Raw genomic sequence first — 21,825 nt, 5'->3', positions numbered from 1 at the left:
CAATTTTCAATTTGTATATATATAAAATAGACAGATTTAATACAATATTGCTTTCAAAAATTTTTCTAAGTATAATTTCTCTTTTCTAGCTCCTGTTCATTACACCTAATCATGAATTTGAGTTTTTAACTTCTTATATTAATTTGCTTAACTTTATCAAAAAAATAAAGGGAGAAAAACCTGCTTCAAAAGTACTGAACTTAAAGTAAAATTTCCACTATGGGCCCATCATTCGTATAAGTTAATTCTGGGATTAAAGACAAATCTGGGCGGTTTCCATCTTTAAAGATAGGTGTAAGTCTATTGTTCTTGAAAATAAAAGTGGAAATATGGAATTCTCCTAAGAGAGATAAAGACATAATCAAAGCACTGCAAAAATAACACTAAATCAAGGACAGGAAAATAAAAGGTTCTACCTTCTAACTCATTTTGAAATGGGCATGTTTCTACATATATTTGATAAGAGGAGAGATACAAAGTGGGCTAAATGAAGAGTTATTTTTAGAAATGTAATGACAAATAATTATTGGATTGTCAAAAGGCACAAAAACAATGTCTTTATAGTTATCAGGTTTAGGTATGACATCTGAATCACTAGAGTAGAAAATGAGAAAAGAGAATTCAGCTTATAAACTGTAAGATCTTAATCTACCCTTCTCTGAGTCTGTTCTTTCTGAGTAAAATGTGAGAGCTCTTCCCTACCTCGGAGGACAGTGGCTGCCTCCTGGTCACCTTACTAACTCCCACAACCTGCTACACCTTACTTTATATCCCCAATGTTTTGAGATGATGAATCAAGGTCCTATGAAATGACATGGGAAAACAGCCCTCAGATTTTAAAATAATAAATACAGAATATGTCTATTTCCTGACCCTTTAAAATATCACAACTACTTAAAAACCACACAGAAAATGGTTGTTATTCCCTTCTGCTTTTCTAAAATTTATTACTAATCTTTCTCATTTCGTTCACATTCCCACTTTGCTTTCATCAGAAATTAAACCGGTCTGAGGTAGCACTTTACGTATATATAAAAAAATTAAATGTTTATTATTACTCATGAGTTTAAAATTATTGGAAGTATTCAGTAAACAAATATACGTGTAAAAATCATTATGTGACATCAAAGCTTCTTAAAAAGTAAAAATTCCACATAATCTCTAACAGTGGAGTATGTTATCTGTTAGTAGCTTACATTTTTACAGGAACTACATTTTAAATATTCCTTGAAGCTTCCTTTGAAATGAAGTAGCATAAAAAAATCAATGATTATTATTCATGTAGATATTATGTTCCTTTGAAAAAGTGCTATGAAATACTACAAATAAAATAGCTGATGCTTACCTTCCTCTAACTATATTTTCTTGAAGAAGTTCTTGAATAATAATACCAATATTGGAAATGTTGACTTTGTTGATCAGACCATTGATGGACTTCTTTAGGGCTTCCCAGCTCATCCTCTGGTATGCTAAGCTAAAAAGAATTGATTTTAATAAAGAGGAAAACTTACTCAACAATTACAATACCAAGAGGTTATAATAACATAAAAAACTTAGCGTTCCTTTACTTTCAACATTTTCACAAAGTGACCCCAAAGTGCAGTAAAATATATGACCATGTAGATACACAGATTATATCCTAAACCATATTTTACTCTCTGTACATGTGATACTCAGGTACAGACTAATTCCTTTTAATAACATAATAAAGTAATACAAGGATATGTAAGGATAACATTTTGTTCTTATGTCCATGAATATTGTAGTTTATAATACTTATTAGTTAGATTCAGTACATGCTTATTTTACATTATAACAATTTACTTAAACTTGTCTTCAAAGGAAATGTTTTAAAATAAAAGCAACTATTTCTTATTTTAAATTACAATATGAAATACCTAAATATAAGCCATGAAAAAGAAATTATTATTATGTCCCTTATCAAGAGCATGACAAGAAAACAAAATTAAGTGTTGTAAACCATAAAGAAATAGTATTAATTACAGAAAAAGGGAGAGTCATAAGAAAGCATGGGGCTGCAAGACTGTTCAAAGTATCTTAAAGAACATCTCTATATTTAGGCAGTACCCACAGGTTTATCAGCTGAATCTTAGATGGCTACACTGTTTTTTAACTTAGAGCTTAGGTAAATTATTTAGTCTAACTGGATTTCTTTACAATGAACTTGGTAATATCTAAGGTCTTTCAAAGCTCTAAAATTCTATGGTTTTTATAATTATTTCTCTGTGGAATATGATTTGAACTGAAGAAAGTCTTAACTTTTCTTTTTCCTTATACTTCTCTGGCAGTCTGGTGAAGGGAATGAACTTCTTAGAATAATATATATAAATACATAGGATTACAAAGGATACCAATCATATTGAAACAGAGTTTTCAAAGCATGAAAAGAACAGAAGTTTGATATAGTATTCTATGTGCTTCTTAACACATTAATAACAAGAAGTGGTGGTAGGCATGATAACTTCTTTAATTTGCAAGTAGCATAAACAGTATTTTGAGGTATTTGCAACAAATAGTCTATTAATATTATGGTCTGTTGCCTACATTCATGATAGAAAGAAATGCTAAATTAGATCAATTTTAAAAGATGCAATTTTCTTCCCATTCACATTCATGGACTATCTGAATTCTATCCATGGACCTCTTGAAAGTTTGTAGGTTAAGAATCCCTGTTCTGAACCTTCCTACATGCTGATGGGAATGTAAACTGGTACAGCCACTATGGAGAACAGTATGGAGGTTCCTTAAAAAACTAAAAACGGAGTTACCACATGATCCAGCAATCCCACTCCTGGACATATATATAAAAAAGATGAAAACTCTAATTCGAAAAGATACATGCACCCCAATGTTCATAGCAGCACTATTTACAATAGTCAAGACATGGAAGCAACCTAAGTGTCCATCCACAGATTAATGTATAAAAAAGATGTAGTATATCTATACCGTGGAATATTACTCAGCCATAAAAAAGAATGAAACATTGCCATTTGCAGCAACATGGATGGACCTAGAGATTATTATACTAAGTGAAGTAAGTCAGACTGAGGACAAATAAGATATTATTATCATAGTATCATAATATTATGATATCACTTATATGTGGAATCTAAAAAATAATGCAAATAAACTTATCTACAAAACAGAAACAGATTCACAGACATAGAAAACACACTTATGGTTACCAAGGGGAAGGCGGGAAACAGATAAATTAGGATTATGGGATTAACAGATACATACTACTGTATATTAAATAGATAACAAGGATTTACTGTATAGCACAGGGAACTATATTCACTAATTTGTAATATATAATGGAGAAGAATCTGAAAAAGAATATATAACTGAATCACTTTGCTGTATACCTGAAACTAACATAATTTATATTTAATCAACCATACTTCAATGGAAAAAAAGAAAAAAAAGAAAAAAAAGAGAAAAAAGAAAGAATCCCTGTTCTGGCGTGGTATACCAGGTATACCAAGGAGGGGTGGTGAGGAAGAGTATTTTATCACTGACATTGTCCTCAGCAGACACTGAAGATAAAAAGCAGACTGACTTGCATTTAATTTCATTACTGTTGCTAAATTCTCTATAGATTACAGACTCCTTTACTGCCTGCATCCAAGGTGGAAGACTCCTCCGGCCCCCTAACCCCAACCGTTTAGTATGCTGCTGTCTAGAGTAATAAGATCTATGGCTTAACAATTAGCCTGATCAATAAGATATTGCTGATACATAATCACAAACTCTCCTATTAAACTTTGGTCAACAGATGATAATCAAGTACACTTGTATTTCTTAATTAGGAAACCTACACTTAACCTGATTTAGTATCTACTGAAAGCAAAGACTACACTTCTACTTCTCCTGTCCCTTTTATAGCCTATAAGCAGAGTTCAACTGTATATAAAATTATCTTCCAAGAATCTGTTTAAAATTGCATATACTGTGGACTCTTCTCTGCCCACTTTATAAGGAAGCCAGACTTGGGGATTAACAACAATGCACCCGGTCTTTTACAATTAGGATTGCTTTGGACTGGATTTGGACTGGATTTGCACTTCTCACTAATGCCGTCACTACTGCCTCCAGTAAGAGCAGAATTCTGACATGATCATGAAGCTCCCACAAACCACAGAAGGCATTTCCCAATCCCTTCTCAACATACCACTCCAGGCATCACTACCAAGTGCCAGAATATGACGCATAGAGAAAAACTTACTTATTAGTTTTAAATTTAATGTCATTTAAATGTCTCCCTTCTAGCTCATAAATTTTTTAAACTTTATTTCAAATATTTATACTTTATTTTATATAAATGACATTTCTACTTCAAGCTAATTCTTGCAACAAATTTAGATTTCATTTATATAAGGTTCTCAAGTACTTTCAAGTTGCCATGAAAATACCCAAGAAAGATGTGGGAAGATTTTCTTGACTCACCTGGAATCTGTTTTTCTTAAAGCATAGCTATCTTCTATCCCAATCTTTTTCCTGACTACCTGGCAATTGAGTGATCACTTCAATCTTGGACCACAGTTTTCCTGGTTATCTCATTCCACCAGAGAAAAAGACCTTGAAAACTCAGCTGCACTTTCCTACATAGTTCCTCTTCATCCCAATTATTTTGCAAAGGGAAGAAAAGGTACTTAAAGGGTGAATGGTCATATATGAATTTTGATTTTTTGCCTTAGTGTAGCAAAAAACTATAGTCTAAGATGTTATGGTCTAAGAAAAGGAGGGAAAAGAGAAAACTGTCAACTGTTTCAGAGTTTAGTACAGGGGTTGGCAAACTACACCCATGAGCCAAATTTAGCCTACAGCCTGTTTTTTGCAAATAAAGCTTTATTGGAACAAAGCCATTCTCAATTGTTTACATATTTTATCTATGACTGTATTCATTACAATGGTGAAGGGGAGTAGCTATAACAGACAGAATAATGCACAAAGCCTAAAATATTTACTATCTGGCCTTATACACAAAGCCTAAAATACTTATTGATATTATCTGGCCTTTTATGGAAAAGTCTGCTGACTCCTGGTTTGGTACAACTGGAAAGATCCATTTTAGTTCTGAAATATCAATATTACTCTTGATTATCGACGAAGAATGGACATTACTAATAGGCATGCATGCAACTACAAAAGGAATAGCTTGAAACCAGGAAAGAAAAAAAAGATAAGTGATCTTTCCTCAAACTTTTCCATTCATTCATGCAAAAAGTAAAAAGCTTATGAGCTAATGTCAGGGAAAATAGTAAGCAGAGCTCCAGTGGAGCTTCTGAAGGTAGGAAGGAAAGAAGTCTAATTTGAAGTCTCTATCATTGTGGACTCATGCAAATTCTCAGCAGCCAAGGTTAATTAGAGCACGGATGATTTTTTAAAATGAGGGTATCACTTCCTTGTATACTTAGTGATATTGACATGCCTGTTTTTATCTGTAATCTGTTCTTGCATCATCCTGAGCTTTGCAGGAGGAATATATGCTCCACCAGTGCGAGTAAGAAGAGGATCCAGCTCCTCTTTCTTCTTCTTTGCAGTAGGTTCATCCTGAGCAGAGGAACTCTGGGTTACCAATGGTTCTGGGCTTCTTCTCCCAGGAGATGGAGATTTCCGGGACCTTTTCCGATCCACATCTCTTTCTCTGCGTTTTTCTCGGTCTCTACTTCTGTAATATATTTTTTTTAATGGAGAAAAGACAATACAAATTACATTCTTAAATGAACTGCATACCAAATGAGTGAGACTATTTGGGGGCCACAAATTCAGACAAGGAAAAGTGGTTAAGGAAGTGCCTCACAGAGAAAATGTAACAAACTAGGTCATCAAGGCTTAACAGGATTTACATTGGGGGCAAGGTAGGAAGGTGGGAGGGGGAATGGAGGATGGCATTCTGCAACTAGTAGAAGACAGAATAACTACTGAAAAGCTGAGCAAGGGTATTTGGGCCAGAATAAGTAGAAACAATAACGAATCATATATAACAGTAGTTGGAAAGGTAAGTTCAAGTCAGACTATGAAATCTTAAAAGACAAGCAAAGACTTTAGGTTGTTTATCCTGGAACTGATGAGGAGTCTTTAACATTAGTTTCTGAGTGGAAGAGTGACGTGAAAATAGTGTTTTAAGATGACAAATTGGCCTGTGATGTACATGATAAGTTGTATAAAGGAGAAACCAGAGTTTATCTCCAATAATGGCAATTTAGGAGTAAGAATGTTATAATAAACTGTAACATTTGAAATTGTTTCTTGATAGAACTCGTAATTTATTATAAATCTCAAAATATCAGAAGCTTCTGGTTGAGACAATGTGAAAACATAAACCATTTTCTAGCACAATAACTTTTCCCTATTAATGCAGGTGACTATCCCTTTTTAAGTTAGCACTTTTAAAATGATTAGGGTATTTAATGTTCCCAAACTATCAAGAATGAGCAAGAAATAATGCTTTGCCTTGCTTTTTGCTATCTTTCTCCAGAGAAGAGTTTGTCCACTTGGCTGTTTTTTTACTTATACTGCCAGGAAACTCAGATTATTCTGCTCATGCTTTGTGCAACCATGAGTTATATGAATACAATAAATAAAAACAAGTTTCATATTATCACTGCATTACCAGGAAACCACTCAATAGATTTTAGCTAAATCTAGAGGGTATATTTGAGATAATATGTCTTAATAAATGGAGAGACAGAAGCAGTCACCTACCCAGGCAGCTGTGGAGGAACTCTTTAAAACCGAAGTATAAAGAGACCTGAGTGACTGCCCCATGAAGGCAGAGTCTGTACCTACTAAGACAACGTGAACAGTGAGGGAAAAAAGTGGTTCCAAACAGAAACCCCAATTAGTCAAAGGCAGGTCCTCTGAAATCTAGCCAGAGATTTGTAATTGAATTGCTTCTTACTGTAGATGTAAAATGTTCCAAGAGAATAGCAACAGAAGGGATTTACTGACACTGGTTATGATTCTTCTGAGAAACGCCAGGTAAGACTCTCACTGGCTGGTAAAATCATGTCCTTACATGATTATAGTGTTTGTTCCTTTAGAGTGCAGAAGTAATATTCTTCTGAGTCTAAACAGAAGTATTTCTCTTCAAGTGTTTTTGTACTACAGCCTTTATATTCTGCATAATACACAACCTGCTTTCTTCACAGTGTGACTGTGTGGATCAAGTGAGACTTTATATACATACAGTGGACCAAACACAGAGTTAGAGTGAAGTAATACAGTTAGGGCACATGGAAATAAACATGGGTTTTGGAGCCAGAATTGAGCTCAAATCTCAGTTTCATCATCTACTAGATGGGTAATGGCAACCTCAGGTTAGTTAATCAGTTCAGACCCCAATCCCTTACATGTTAAATTGTGAGATACAGTACCTAGTGTGTAAGAGTTTTGACAGTATTTGAGAAGGTATAGGAATGCCTAGCTCACCAATTATGGTGGTAGTAGCTGCTCTTATTAAGGTGTCATTAGGGTAACAGCAGAAGAACCTGGCTTTTGAGGTTAATCTGACATTTAAGGATTGGTTACATATTAGAAAGTAAGTAGTGAGAAGGAAATTTGGCTGCAGATATCAAATAATGTGTTTGATATGTCCAAACTGGAGATATTATTTCTCTACTCCAAACTGCAGAGAAATTTGATCAAAAATTCTAGTGGGTTATAGTCTCAGTAGTCATGGAGTGGATAATGTGAGAGAGACATCAAAAAGGATATAGAACTAGGTGAACAATAAAACATGGTAGGCAAGTTTTTCAAACTGGATGACTAATAAGGTGGGAAATCAAGTTCTTCAAGACTCAAGTAAGAATAATTTACACTTAGATAAAAACTGCAGACTGGTAACTTCATTCTCAATGTCCCTCTGCCATTATGTAGGAAAGTAAATTAAGATCACTCTATGTCATATAATACAAATGGCTTTCATTCAGTAAACAATCTCAAAAACTCACATAAGCCAATTCCTCATGTAGTACAGTATAATGAATAAAAGCTTGGGCTCTAGTCAGACAGACCAGGACTTGCCACTGATACACTTCTAAAACACAAACAAATGACTTAACTTCTCTAAGTCTCATTTTCTTCATCTATAAGAGACATATATTTACTGCAATTAGGGGTTAATTCACATTAAGTCCTTGTTAGAAAGCTTAGCTCCTAAAAACATCCATTTAATACTAGCCGCGATTATTATTAAGCATAAAGAAAATTTAAACAAATATATGTTTCTATAGTTAAAATATCCAATACTAACCGTGACTCCATGCTATCATCATAAGAACGTCCTCTTCTTGAATGCTCGTAGTCTGACCTGCTGTAATCAAAGTAATCTCTATCCCGAGGGGATCTTTCTTGTTCCGTGTATCTAACACATAAAAGAAGAAAACCAAAGTTTTAAGTTGAAAATAATGATGTTATACTTAGGAAAGTCATATATTGGTAATGGCAATATAACTCTATGACTGAACAAAGTCTTATCAAGTGGATTTTAACAAACAGCTTATTTTGTTGACACCTATTCATTTAGTCATGATTATAAAAGCTTTCAAGGTGGTGTGCAACAAAACAACTCCTGGAATTCACTTAACCAAACTTGATACCCTGATTCGTACTGTCCTTAGTAAAAGATATATATCTGCATATCATAAAGTTTAACATGAAAAAGGCTATCCTCCAAATGATTCCTTTTGCTGAGTCAGTTCATTTTACCAAAGTACTGAACAAATGACATTAGTGTCATTGGTTGGCCTCCATAAAGACCAGTTTAACTCTACTCCAAAACACTATTTTTATCAGCTGCTATTCTTGAAATTATATTATTAGATATCTGTGAGAATGGATTGAAATTATTAGCAAACAGGGATAGACAGTATAAATCTGCTATTTGAATCTTAGAAGTAATAAAATCAGAGAACCTTAAGAGAAGTTAAATACATACACACACGATAAATAGACACAGTAACATAATCCATGTTTTATATACATATCTACAATTAGTTTATACATACACACGTACATGTGTGTATGTCTGTAGAGAGATTTAAAAATATATATATATAGGGAGGAGGTGATCGTAGATGCATACCACAGTGATTAACGTGATGCCCGTAAAGCAAAGGTTTTTAGAGACAGCAGAGTGGAATATGAACAAAGTACATAGGGAATAAGAAATTAGACAAATGAAACAAAGGTTAGAGGATGCTTCTCCTTTCACAAGTTATTTTTAATGGTTATAGCTTACTAAGTGAAATAACTAAAGTCCTACTATGAATGCATGATGAACATTAATAGTAATATTTCTGGATCTTTGATCTTAACATAATTATGGTAAGATATATATAAAAACATTTTGAAAACTTACATAAAGAGCTATGTAAATATAAAGGATAGTATTAACAGTAAAAGCACTTCAAAATAATGTGATTTCAACTCACCTTTCCATTTTATAAACTTTCATTCTATTTAGTATCTGAGATATTAAAATTATTCCCTTTCACCTAAAAAATTTCATAAAATCTAGAATTATTTACTAGAAATTCCTAGAACAGCCATTCAAGGATGATCTGTTCTCAAGCTCACTCAATAATATTGCCTGTAAAACCATCAAAAAGAAGTTGCTTACCCTAAAATTAGAAATCTAAGAGCTAGATAATTTCTTAAACTCATTATAAAAAATTTAAATGGTATTTGGAACACATAAAACTGTTTACCTGTCTTCTGGAGAGGAGGTCCTCTGATATGAATTATAGTTTTCCCTTCTGTCATGACTAGAAGAATGCTTTCAAAGGAACAAAAGAGGGGAAGGGGGCATTTAAAAATTCTGTTAAAAAACATATAGACAATGACAAATGTATCTTGGAAAGTTGGAAGCGCTTTAAAAAATTATTTCAAAATATTTTTTTAACCATAAGAATAATTTGTATTACCTAAATAGTATACAAGATAAAACAAAATTTTCAGGTCATCCAAGGTAAATGTTTGTGGTTTTCACTATAGATCAAATACTGTTTTTAACAAAAAAACTCAAGGTAGAAGAAAATTCTCTAATTTTTGATGGCACTTAGTTAATATTTTATTCCTATGTAATAATATATAAATTTACAGAACATAATTTTTTTTTATTAATTTATTTTATTTATTTTTGGCTGCGTTGGGTCTTCGTTGCTATGCATGGGGCTTTTCTCTAGTTGCGGCGAGAGGGGGCTACTCTGTTGCAGTGCGCAGTCTTCTCACTGTGGTGGCTTCTCTTGTTGCGGAGCACAGGCTCTAGGTGCGCGGGCTTCAGTAGCTGTGGCTCACAGGCTCTAGAATGCAGGCTCAGTAGTTGTGGCACACGGGCTTAGTTGCTCCATGGCATGTGGGATCTTCGCGGACCAGGGCTTGAACCCGTGTCCCCTGCATTGGCAGGCGGATTCTTAACCACTGCGCCACCAGGGAAGCCCCTAGAACATCATTTTTATAAAGGCCTTTCCTGGTGAAAACCAAGACCAAAGCTTTCCTTTGGTGAAAAACATGACCAAGGGCCAGAGATTTTCTAGCAAGAGCTCACTTCTGTAGTTATGCCCAAGTCTTTTATAACACTGAACTTACTTTCTTATCTCCATTAGCTTACAGAAACCACAACATTAGTCCAGGTTACTAACTCTGGATAAAATAAATAGCTAGAAGAAACTGACTCCAATGTATTTATGAAAATTCATTTTTGTTTTCAGCAAACAATATTTGAGTATCTGATATGGCATGTATGGTAATATGGTAGGCTGTAAGGATTTAAAAAATATGACTTGTAAAATATAGCTCCTAAGCCAAATCCTTTGAATAATAACAGACATACAAATAAGTAACTTCAGTGTAACATGAGATTGAAGATATGTCACACTGAGACAGAGATATGAACCATCCAGTTTAAGAACATACCCTAATTTAAAAGTCCAAATATAGTTAAGAAGCCAAAATATTTATCTCTATAAATAGGTAAATTTTTTAAACCACTGGTATAAAAACATTCATATTGACAAGCTTATTTTTAAGAATTAAAGTAATTTTAATTAACTGAACTGTAAGAAAGGAAAAACAGTATGTTTTCAAAGTATCTTAATCTTGAAATCTAAGAAAAAATAATTCAAATAATGACTAACTTGTTCCACATACTTACATGCTTCCCTCCTTAATGGCAAAAAAATACATTTAAAAATTGAAAATTATACTGCAAAGAAACGTAAACAAGCTCCAACTACCTCTTATGTTATGACTATCTAATTACCAGCAGTGTGAGTATAACATTATCACAAGTAAATTGCCAATACAATCTTCTTAAGTATTGAATTTTTTGAATAGCATACACTAATTAGACTAATGCATGTTGGTGAATAAACATGTGATCAAATTTATAATTTAAAGAAGCCAGTCTGGCTGTATTTCACACTGAATGCAAACATCTTAAAATCCTGTTTCCAATGTGTATAACTTTTAAAAATTATTTCACTGGGCAGCATTAAATTAAATAGAACTGTTCAATATATATGATATAGGTTTTCATAACACTTGACATCTAGATTCTAAACCAAATATAGAGCACAAGATTCATTCAATTCATGGTAATGCTAAACACAATATTTACTTATTTATTATAAGACACAGCCCTTCCTGTCTAGACACTCTGGGGGATACAAAAGATAGGAAAAACCTTCAAGGAACTTAAGATCTTATGGGAGAGAGATGGTTATAAAGATTTCTACAATTAAACACATCAGAGTATATATGAGAGAGACAGAGAAGTGGGAGGAGAAGGGGAAGGAGGGAAGGGAGGGGAGAGAGAAAGAACAATAAAATTGCACTGTCTACTTTTTCTTTTACAAGGTATGACAATTATTTTGACTACATTAGGGAGCAGGTCTCAATTCTGTGCTAATGATTTTTAACACGTCTACACAATATCTGTTGTGGGTAAGAGGGAGAAACCAAAAATACTGAGATCGTGAATCAGGATTTTGTAAATATGATCAAGTTAACAAATGACTGGCACACTAGTCAGTGCTAACAGGAGATCTTGAGTAGGAACAAGCACTGTGGTACAGAGTACTGAGGGTGACAGTGAGTAAAGGGGAACCTGAACTGGGCTTCGGTAGGTTTTACTAAGTGCAAAACAATTTCAAAGTGTGATCCAAATAATAATAACCTAATTTCCCTATTTCCCTTGTCATAGAGTTTAGATTCTAAGAGCAGTAGTTGAAAGTAACATATTGTTGAAATTACCTTTAAAAATTCTCTAAATTGTTCATTCAGCGAAGCAAATATGGTACACAGTGCAGTCACCTGTAGTCTCTGACGATGTAGAGAGCAACATGAGGAGGTGAGTGGAGCAGACAGCCTGTGTTCAGAGGCTCTGAGCATCCATTAGGCTCAGGGAACAAGTCTTCAAGAGCCAGAGGGAGGAGGGGCTGGAAGAGTTAGGGAGCTTGCTTCCAGCTGGCGAAGGAAGCTACGGGAAGGCTCAATAGAAAAATAAGGGATCCTCAGCTAAAGCCTCCTGAACCTTAGAGATGAGGTCTCAGAATATCAAGAGAGGATCTGAGCTTCACCTGAGGTAAGATTGGGCCCAAACCAGCTAGTGGACCTGCTTATAGCCAACAAGATGGAGAGAAGGAGACAAACTAAACTGAGAACTGGCTGGAGGGCTGAGCCACTAAGTGTGAAGGGCTTGCTGATTGAGGACATCCCTTCCTAAGCTGGGGGAATGCCCCAGAGGACCACAAGAGGGAAACGTGGAGAAGCACAGTCTAAGAGAAACAGGACAAGGATTCTGAGAAAGACCAAACACTTCTCCTTTCGTGTAAATGGTACAGAGTCTAAATCTCTGTGCTCTTACCTAACACGGCTCAGTCAAGAGCCAGTTTCCCACAAGGTCTCCTTTCTCCTTATGTCCCCAGCTCCTAACACAGAGTCTGCCACCTACTCGGCCCACAATTAATTGTTTAATTAACTGTCATTGGACCAATCAGTACAAGTCCCAAAGAGGCAAATTTCAGAACACTATATGAAAGTATCTACTGACAGATGGGGCCAGCTTCAGGGACAGTGAACCCCTGCCAAAGGAGCGATGCAAGCACAGCCTGGATATCTACCTAGGAGGGAGGCTGGAGAGTGTCTTCTCACACTCAAAAGAAGTTCAAAGAGATGGCAGCAGAGCCTGCCTTGGCCTGTAAGCATATCAATTCAGTTTATTAAGCATTTACCACATCCCAGGCCTGGTACCTGGTGCCTGCTGTTAAGGAGCTCCCATCTACTCACACTCTTTAAAGTAGGTTTAGGGGTGCAGAGGTGGTGGAGGAGGGCAAGGGACAAGTGCCGGTCTTTACAATCAAATAAAAATCCACCTTTCCCTTTACTGACTCCAAGATCCAGGAAGTGATGTGCCTGCTTGTATCAACAGATCTGTGGACTACACAGATTGGCTAGCAGATCTGTGCAGCTGAAAAGAAAAGGAAGTAGAGTGGCTTGCTCTCCTGCCAAGTCCGCTCACAGGCAGAGGAACAGTTCTGAAGCAGATGGAGTTACTGGTTCCTGTGACTGCTCTGACCTCCTCTACTACTCTACTTTTCTCAGAGCCTGCTCCAGCCACACTAGACTCTTCACCTTTGCCTCTGTTGTTCCCTCTGCTTGGCACACTCTTCTCCCAGACATCTATGTGGCTCACTCCCTCATCTCCTTCAAGTGTGTGCTCAAAAAGGCCCCTTTTCACTGGGCCCTCCCTATGAAAAATTACATCATTCCAATGCTACTCATCAACCTTACCCTACTTCTTTTCTCCATAGCGCAAGTCTAGCATTTGACACCCTAATATACTATATAATTCACTTATGTATTAAGTTTATGATTTTTCTTTCTCCCCCACTAGAATGCAAACTCTGCAAGACCAAGGATTCCTGTTTTATTCACCATTTTACCCAAAGTACTGGGACATAGTAAGAATTCAGAGAATATCTGCTGAATAAATGAATGTATAATGTCTAAAGTACAACACAGAATAAGGAGCTCATTTATGCATATGCAACAAGAGGTTCACTTGTAGACAGACATGTAGGAACTGTGACCAACTGAGGAAGAAGATACTCATCTTCCATTTCATGCTCACGCAGGTGAGTGGAGCAGACAGCCTATGTTCAGTGGCTCTGAGCATCCATTAGGCTCAGGGAACAAGTCTTCAAGAGCCAGAGGGAGGAGGGGCTGGAAGAGTTAGGGAGCTTGCTTCCAGCTGGCAAAGGAAGCTACAGGAAGGCTCAATAGAAAAATAAGGGATCCTCAGCTAAAGCCTCCTGAACCTTAGAGATGAGGTCTCAGAATATCAAGAGAGGATCTGAGCCTTTGAGAAGAATGGTGGAATTTCTCACTGTTTATTTTTCTTTTGCATGTGTTCACTCACATGCACTTTCTTGATTAACACACACACACACACCCTGTATGTTCTCTCAACTGCCCACCTGCACATCTGGCCAAGTATCTACATTTGAAATTGTGTTAAGTTAAATGTGCGTATGACGCAATTCTACTGTCTGGTTCTAATGTCCTAATTATATAAATGCATTTTGGTTTAAGGGTAGATAATTGACTACAAGTTTATGTTCTTTATTATAAGTTTCAAACACTTACCTTTATTTGTGCCACGCTACTTTTCATTTTCTGTTGCCAGTTGATCTGATAGGTCAAAGACTCCTTAAGCTGGTCCAAATAACAAGTACCGAACGGTATGAATTCCTTGACAGTTTAGTTTTGCTGTCTGCAAATGACACCTATAAAATATGCCAAAGAAACCTTTGTTAACACTTATAAAATGTGTGTAAAATAACAACATATTATTTCCACACAATGGACATTTGACTACCTTATTTTTCTTAATAGGCAAAGATATAATCAATAATTAAATGTAAGTTCAAAAACTCTTTAAATAGTTCCATATAACAATGTATAAGAAACATGTATTAGTAGAAAAGACTCGGAACAAAAGAGCAATAATAACAAAGGCTTATTAAACACCATAAAGTATTCTAATACAAAACATCCAATGTTTCGATTTAAACTAAGAATGAAATAGCCAGTGTTCTTGTAGTAATGATCATTCAGAAATATACACCACATGGAAATATAAGGTGCTAAACCAGAATTAAAGGCACAGGGCCTCAGATACGTGCACATATGAGAACTAATATTTGGTCACAATAAACCTAGTCATCAATGTTAGATGCTAAATAAAATGCCTTTCAGTAGCCATCTATTAAGTAAAATTTAGTAATTTTGAAAAATGCTGAACTGATAGTTATGTTCGCACACAACTGCCATTCAAGTATTTTACTGGAATTGCATATCTAAATAGTTTATAGTTTATGGTATGGTATAAGGTAACGAAATCACAAAAGTAAAATGAAACATAAAAAAATTTAAAAATTAAAAGAAGTAGAGAATATAGAGAAAAAACTGTGCTCAGTACCAAAATAACCAAATACAATTAAGAAAATTTCTAATTTGAATGTGAGAAAGGATGTTACAGATTATCTGGTCCAATTCCTTCTTTTTAAGAACACTGACGGTCAGATAAATCATTTCAATGTCCTAAGCTATAATAATGTCCTAAGCTATAAAACAAGCTAGTGGTGGACTAGAAACCTAGCTTAAGTGACACCCAATTAAGTATTCTTTTCACTGGACCACAAACACAAATAATCTAGATACTATAAAGTGATACAGAGTTGCTATCATTTAATGCAGATGGGGATGTACACAAATCACTAAGTCAAGAAAAATTTCCATTACAATGGTTAGCATGCTATCTAGGTTAGTAAAAATAATATACACCAGATTAATTCGTCAATCTATAAAATATAACTGCAATCTAAAGCACATCATTGCTCAGCGGCTCCCAAAGTGGAGAGAGCCAAAGAAAGGAAGCCCCACGGGCTAGATATACTCTCCCAAATCTCTGACCACCGCTGAACCAATACATGTACTAAACAGTGTCCTACTCAGGATCACAGGACTGAACTGAGATGTGAACAACTGCTTAAGAGACAGAATTTGCAATTTAAGCCTAATCAAATTAATTGCCTGAAGGGTCACTATTCCTCAGAGGAATGCACCAGAATCCAAAGCCTTAACATAATAGTAAAATGTCCAGGATACAATTAAAAAATAACTCAACTTATCAGAAAACTGTGGCCCAATCTTAAGAAAAAAGACAATCAAAGGAAACCAATACTGAGACACCAACCCAAATGCTGAAACTAGTATACGAGGTTTTTAAAGCATACTCAAAAGTGCAAAGGAAAACATGCTTGCAAGGAATAAAAATATAGAAAATTTCAGGAAGAGAAAAAAAACCAAAAACCCAAAACAAAAAATGAACCAAACTGAAATCCTAGAACTAAAAAATATATGAAGCAAAAAATTCAAAATGGAGACAAAGGAAAGCCAGTAAGCTTGATGTAAGATCATTAGAAATTATCCAATCTAAAGAACAGATAAAGAAATTTAATGAACAGCATCAGGGACATATGGGACAATTACCAAAAGGCCTAGTGCATGTGTAATTAAAGTCCAAGAAGGAAAGAGAGAAAGAATGGGATAGAAAAAATATTTCAGGAAATTACAGCCAAAATTTCTCCAAATTTGGTGAAAGGCACAAATTTACAGATTCACAAAGCTTGGAGAATCCCCGGCAGGATACACATAAAGAAAACCACACTTATACACATAGTCATATATAGTAGTCAGTAGTTAACCACAATGCAAATTTGCAACAGGGGAGAAAAAAGAACCAAAACTTCCAAGGCCCTGACTTTTTTCTTAAAGTACTTAAAAAGGAAAATTTGTATTTTTTATTTACATTTTATATTTTTGTACATATTGTTGGGGGTCAGCCATTTTTAATGATCTCAGATGACCAAACCAGCCTTCAGAGCATTCTCTGTCCTACTTCTGACTTTACTTGTGGTGTGATCATGTTCATTATAATCTCAAAGGAGAAAAAAAACCTTGTAAAAAAAACAAAAACCACCACAACAAAAATCTTATTCCGAGCATTCCAGTAACCTTTTTGTGTATGTACTTAGCTGTACTGTAAGAAGTTGGTTTGTATGAGACGGTTAAAAAGGCCAAAGATAAAAGGTTTCTTTTTTTTCCTTTCTTCCCATCTATGAAGTTGCTATTTATTTTTTTTTGGCCTGTTTGATATATGTGTGAAACAATGCTGCTGAAAATCAAAGATAAAGAGAAAATCCTGAAAGCAGCAAGAGGAAAAAAACAACACATTATGTAAAAGGAAATAATTCAAATTACTGATGACTTCTTATCAGGAACTAAGGCGACCAGAAGACAGCAGAATAATTTTTAAAGTGCTGAAAGAGTAAGAAACTGAATTAACCTAGAATTCCAGCAAAAATAATCTTAAGAATGAAGATGAAATAAAAACATTTACTGATTGAACAAAGCAAACAAAAACAACGAAGAGAAACCAAGAGAATGTATCACCAGCAGACCTGCACTATAAGAAATGCTAAAGGAAGTTCCTCAGGCTTATTGGAAATGATAGGAGATGGAAGTCTGGATTTTCAAAAAGGAATGAATAACACTGGAAATGGTAACTTTCTCGAGAAATATAAATGACAACTTTTTCCTTTATCTAAAATACACAGGTTTGTTTTAAAGCAAAAACTACAATGTCTTGAGAGGCATAGTGTATGCAGATGGGATATATATGGACTAAAATGGACCTACATGAGGCAAGGTTTCTGCATTTTTTTCTGAAGCAGAACAATATGAACTCTAAGAGGCCTGTGAAAAGTTAAGGCTATACAGTGTGTTCTCTAGAGCAATGACCAAAAAAATAACATAAATAAATATAGCTAAAAACTCTACAGACAAGTTAAAATGGAATTAAAAAATATTTAACTTATAAAGGCAGGAGAGAAGGAACAGAAGAACAAAAAACAAAGGGGACAAAATGAAATAAAATAAGATGGCAAACCTAAATCTAACTCTATTAATTATATCAAATATTAATGCACAAACATTTTTAATTAAAAAACAGAAGCTACTCCTCCCTCACCTCAGGTGATACAACCCTGAAGGCACCTTGTCTTGGATGGATTTTATGTCCCAGTTGCCTCAAGATGACTTACACAATGTGTATGTGCCATACACAAATCACATGATTCTTTTCAAAGATCCTGTTTTTATGGCTATAAATGTATAGAGCTATAAAACTCAAAATTTTACTCAACTAACTTTTGCTCAAAGGGAATGGTATTTTTGTTTTTTACTTCTACTAGCACAATTGTTATAGTCTAGCATATCCTTATCACCTAGTATTATTTATACATATACTTGTTCAACAACAACAAATATTTATTGCACTTGTATTATTTTGTCAGGCATTTTTCTAGGAACTGGGTAGACAGCAATGAACGACCATAACAAAATCCCCTGCCCACATGGAGCTTATGTTCTGCTTATAAAAAGTAAATCTATAATGATAAGCAAAGCACTAAGCTACTAATAAAGCAAAGTGGCTGGTTGGGCTTTTTTCACACACACCAGTTTCAGATCATTACTTAATATTGTAAAACCAGATCCCTAAGTCACTATGTTAAAAATAATTTGAAGTAAGAAAACTTGCATGATCAGAAAATTACGTATACATCTACTGGGGCCCACCTGACTTACCACAGCAGAAGATACGTATGTGGGGGTGGGGGGAATACCTAGGCACGCTGGTTTTATGAAAGCATCCCCAAGGTAATTCCGACATTCAACTCTTCCTCAGGACTGCTCAGCTTTCCAATTCTGGATGAGAAACTGGTTCTCAATTTGTCTTAAACCATGAGTCACTTAAGGTAAAACAGAGACTCCACAGCTTACCTACTTTATAATGAAGAACTTAGTCATAAATCATTTGGAAAGGGAAACATAAATTCCAAATATTAATCCTTAACTCACTGGTAAGAAGCACATACATGCATGTAAAAAAAAAAATCAGTATCAGCGCTTTTTAAATCTGAGAAATTCTGGGCACAATTTATAGGGAGAAAATTCTCACTCATAATGCACTGACAACCACAGTGCAGGTTTTCTGGAGCTTAAGATATCAGTCATGGGACTTGCCTGGTGGCGCAGTGGTTAAGAATCTGCCTGCCAACGCAGGGGACATGCGTTAGATCCCTGTTCTGGGAAGATCCCACATGCCTCAGAGCTACTAAGCCCGTGTGCCACAACTACTGAGCCTGTGCTCTAGAGCCCATGAGCCACAACTACTGAGCCCACGTGCTGCAACTACTGAGCCTGTGTGCCTAGAGCCCGTGCTCCGCAACAAGAGAAGCCACTGCAATGAGAAGCCTGTGCACCGCAACAAAGAGTAGCCCCCGCTGGCCACAACTAGAGAAAGCTTCGCCACAACTAGAGAAAGCCGGCGCGCAGCAACAAAGACCTAATGCAGCCCTTAAAAAAAAAAAAAATCAGCCATGATAATTAAAGTAACACTATCTACTATAACATGATCACAAACACAAATTTAAGCACTGAAATGCAGTCATCCAGATGATTAAATATGTTCATAAAACACTTTTATTATCCTTAAAATGAAAAGAAAACATGAAAAATTGAGAGAGGAAAAAAACCTGCATTGAGTTCAGTCTTCCTATATATACGAGATATGTATCTGATAACAATAAATGTTTCAATGAACTTCTCAAGTTAAAAAAAATTCATATACATAGACTGAAACAAATTCTATAAATTTTATTTTGCCTGTAGGCTTAAATATGCTTATTAATTGGTGAGATGTGGAACATACTTTATGTAAAAATTAAAAGTCTAGGGAACTCTCAATGTCCTTACTATCCATAATTTGTTCTAACTCCCAGGATGATACTGTATTATACCTCAATAAAGGATTCCACTCTCCTCTAATAATGTTGTTATATAAATTAATAGTTTTTGCTCATTCCTTACATTCACTCCTCTATGAATGAGCCTCAGGAATTGAATCGTCCAGAAGGAACCTCAAAAGAATCCAAGTAAAAGCCTCTACCTAGTACTCTTTACTTTTTTCAGGGAATATGCTGATGGATACTGCTGCCATCATCACCTGTGACTGATTTCCAGGACTTTTCTGATCCTGAAGGAGAAAACACTGAAGACAGAACAAGGGCCTCCTTCCCCTGATGCTAGACAGCAGTGACTGTCATGCACTTCTTTGCATATTTTTGTCCTTGATCCTCTTGGTTATTTTTTTCCCTCTCTGCTGGCTAACACTTCTAAATCAGCACTGTATAACAGAACTTTCTGCACTGATGGAAAGGTTCATATTCTGCCCTGTCAGTAGCCACCATACCAATACAATAGTCACGTGTGGCTACTGAGCACTTCAAATGTACCTAGTGGGACTGAGAAAATTAATTTTATTTGATTTTAATTAAGTTTATATTTAAACATGAATAGCCACATGTGGCTACTGGTTACCATACTGAACAACACAATTCTAAATGATTAGCAGACACTGGGGCCTTTTAGTCATGGTACTCCCAAGATCCTTGTTTTTTGACAATCTCCAGATATGATACTAATTAATTCTTCAGATACTGGCAAAGTTAAAAAAAAAACCTCATATCCAAATTAATGGGAAGAGTTGTTTGGTTATTTTCCATGGCAGATTCAGATTATGGAAAATAAGGGATAATATAATAATGCTCATCTTAGAGTTTGTCTATGTTGCAATCATCAATGTGTGATCTCCAGAGTCTTAAATGCTGCTCTGCAGCTACTATGATGCCAAATGATCATTTTACATAAACAACAAGAAAAACCTGGCACTAGAGATACTACTACCATCACAAACTTGATATACAATCATGACCCACTGAATAACAGTGCAGATAGGGATTGATCACATCTCCAGAAGATAATGGTCTATCCTTCAGCTTAGATTGAGTAACCAGAAGGGGTATTAATAAAATGAAAAAAACAAAACAAAAAAACTGCCTTGATGACAGCCAAGAATTGACAACTGACAACTGACAACAGAAACCACAATTTGTAAAATGGATTTCCACTCATTTGCAAAAGAGAAAAATTAAACCAATCTAAGTCATGATATACAACATGGATTATTTAGGGTCAAATTCTTATTTCTAGTTAGTCCAGACCCATCTAACCCACACAAAATGGTGTCCGCATGGACTCGCGCGTTCTAAAGATACGACCACTTACTGTTCCAGCAACTCTTTAGCTTACAAATTTTCTCTAGTCTACAAATTCCTGCCAAGACCATCTGATGACTACTAGGTACGTTACTGGGGATTTTTCATTGATGGGCTTTAACATACAAGACAACTGAAGCACTTTCTCCAACAATTCAATAGCATGGGGGACAAAAAAAGAAACGAATGGCACAGCTGTTGAAGAATAAAAGAGGCCTAACAGACTTAACATATGTCATATGTAGACCCTGCTTAGATCCGAAGTTGAACAATTTGCCCTACTCTAAAATGGGATTTGTTTATATAGCAGGACTCATGCTAACTTGAATTCAGCACTAACTCCTCTATGGAGCCTTTCTTCTAAAAAAGGAGATGGACTGAAGGTCTTTTCTCTTCATGGGAGACAAAATAATGGAAGAAAACACTTTCTAGTCCACTAAGACTGTGAACTTGCTGACAATTATTATATTCACATCATGGTTTTCTGGGTAGAAGAATGAGAAAAGGGTGGGATCTGGACTCTCAGAATTACTTAAATCCTTAGATACATATTTTC

The 21,825-nt window shown here is 35.4% G+C and overlaps 1 protein-coding gene across 1 annotated transcript in view; it reads right to left on the bottom strand.

Annotated features, from left to right (window-relative positions):
* CWC22 (CWC22 spliceosome associated protein homolog) overlaps window positions 1-21,825 on the bottom strand; it is a 62,505-nt gene that overhangs the window by 27,191 nt on the left and 13,489 nt on the right. The window contains exons 2-6 of the mRNA XM_029225766.1: window positions 14,674-14,813; window positions 9,735-9,802; window positions 8,279-8,389; window positions 5,453-5,692; window positions 1,346-1,474 (exon numbers count right to left, since the gene is read on the bottom strand). Of these exons, the coding sequence (XP_029081599.1) occupies window positions 1,346-1,474; window positions 5,453-5,692; window positions 8,279-8,389; window positions 9,735-9,802; window positions 14,674-14,700 (575 nt within the window). The 5' untranslated portion in view covers window positions 14,701-14,813. The remainder of the gene's footprint in view (window positions 1-1,345; window positions 1,475-5,452; window positions 5,693-8,278; window positions 8,390-9,734; window positions 9,803-14,673; window positions 14,814-21,825) is intronic.

This window comes from Monodon monoceros, unplaced genomic scaffold, assembly GCF_005190385.1.
Source record: "Monodon monoceros isolate NGI ecotype Baffin Bay Population unplaced genomic scaffold, NGI_Narwhal_1 Super_Scaffold_16, whole genome shotgun sequence".
NCBI lineage: Eukaryota > Metazoa > Chordata > Mammalia > Artiodactyla > Monodontidae > Monodon > Monodon monoceros.
The sequence above is the reverse complement of the archived record's forward strand: the minus strand, read 5'-3'. Positions and strand labels throughout refer to the sequence as shown.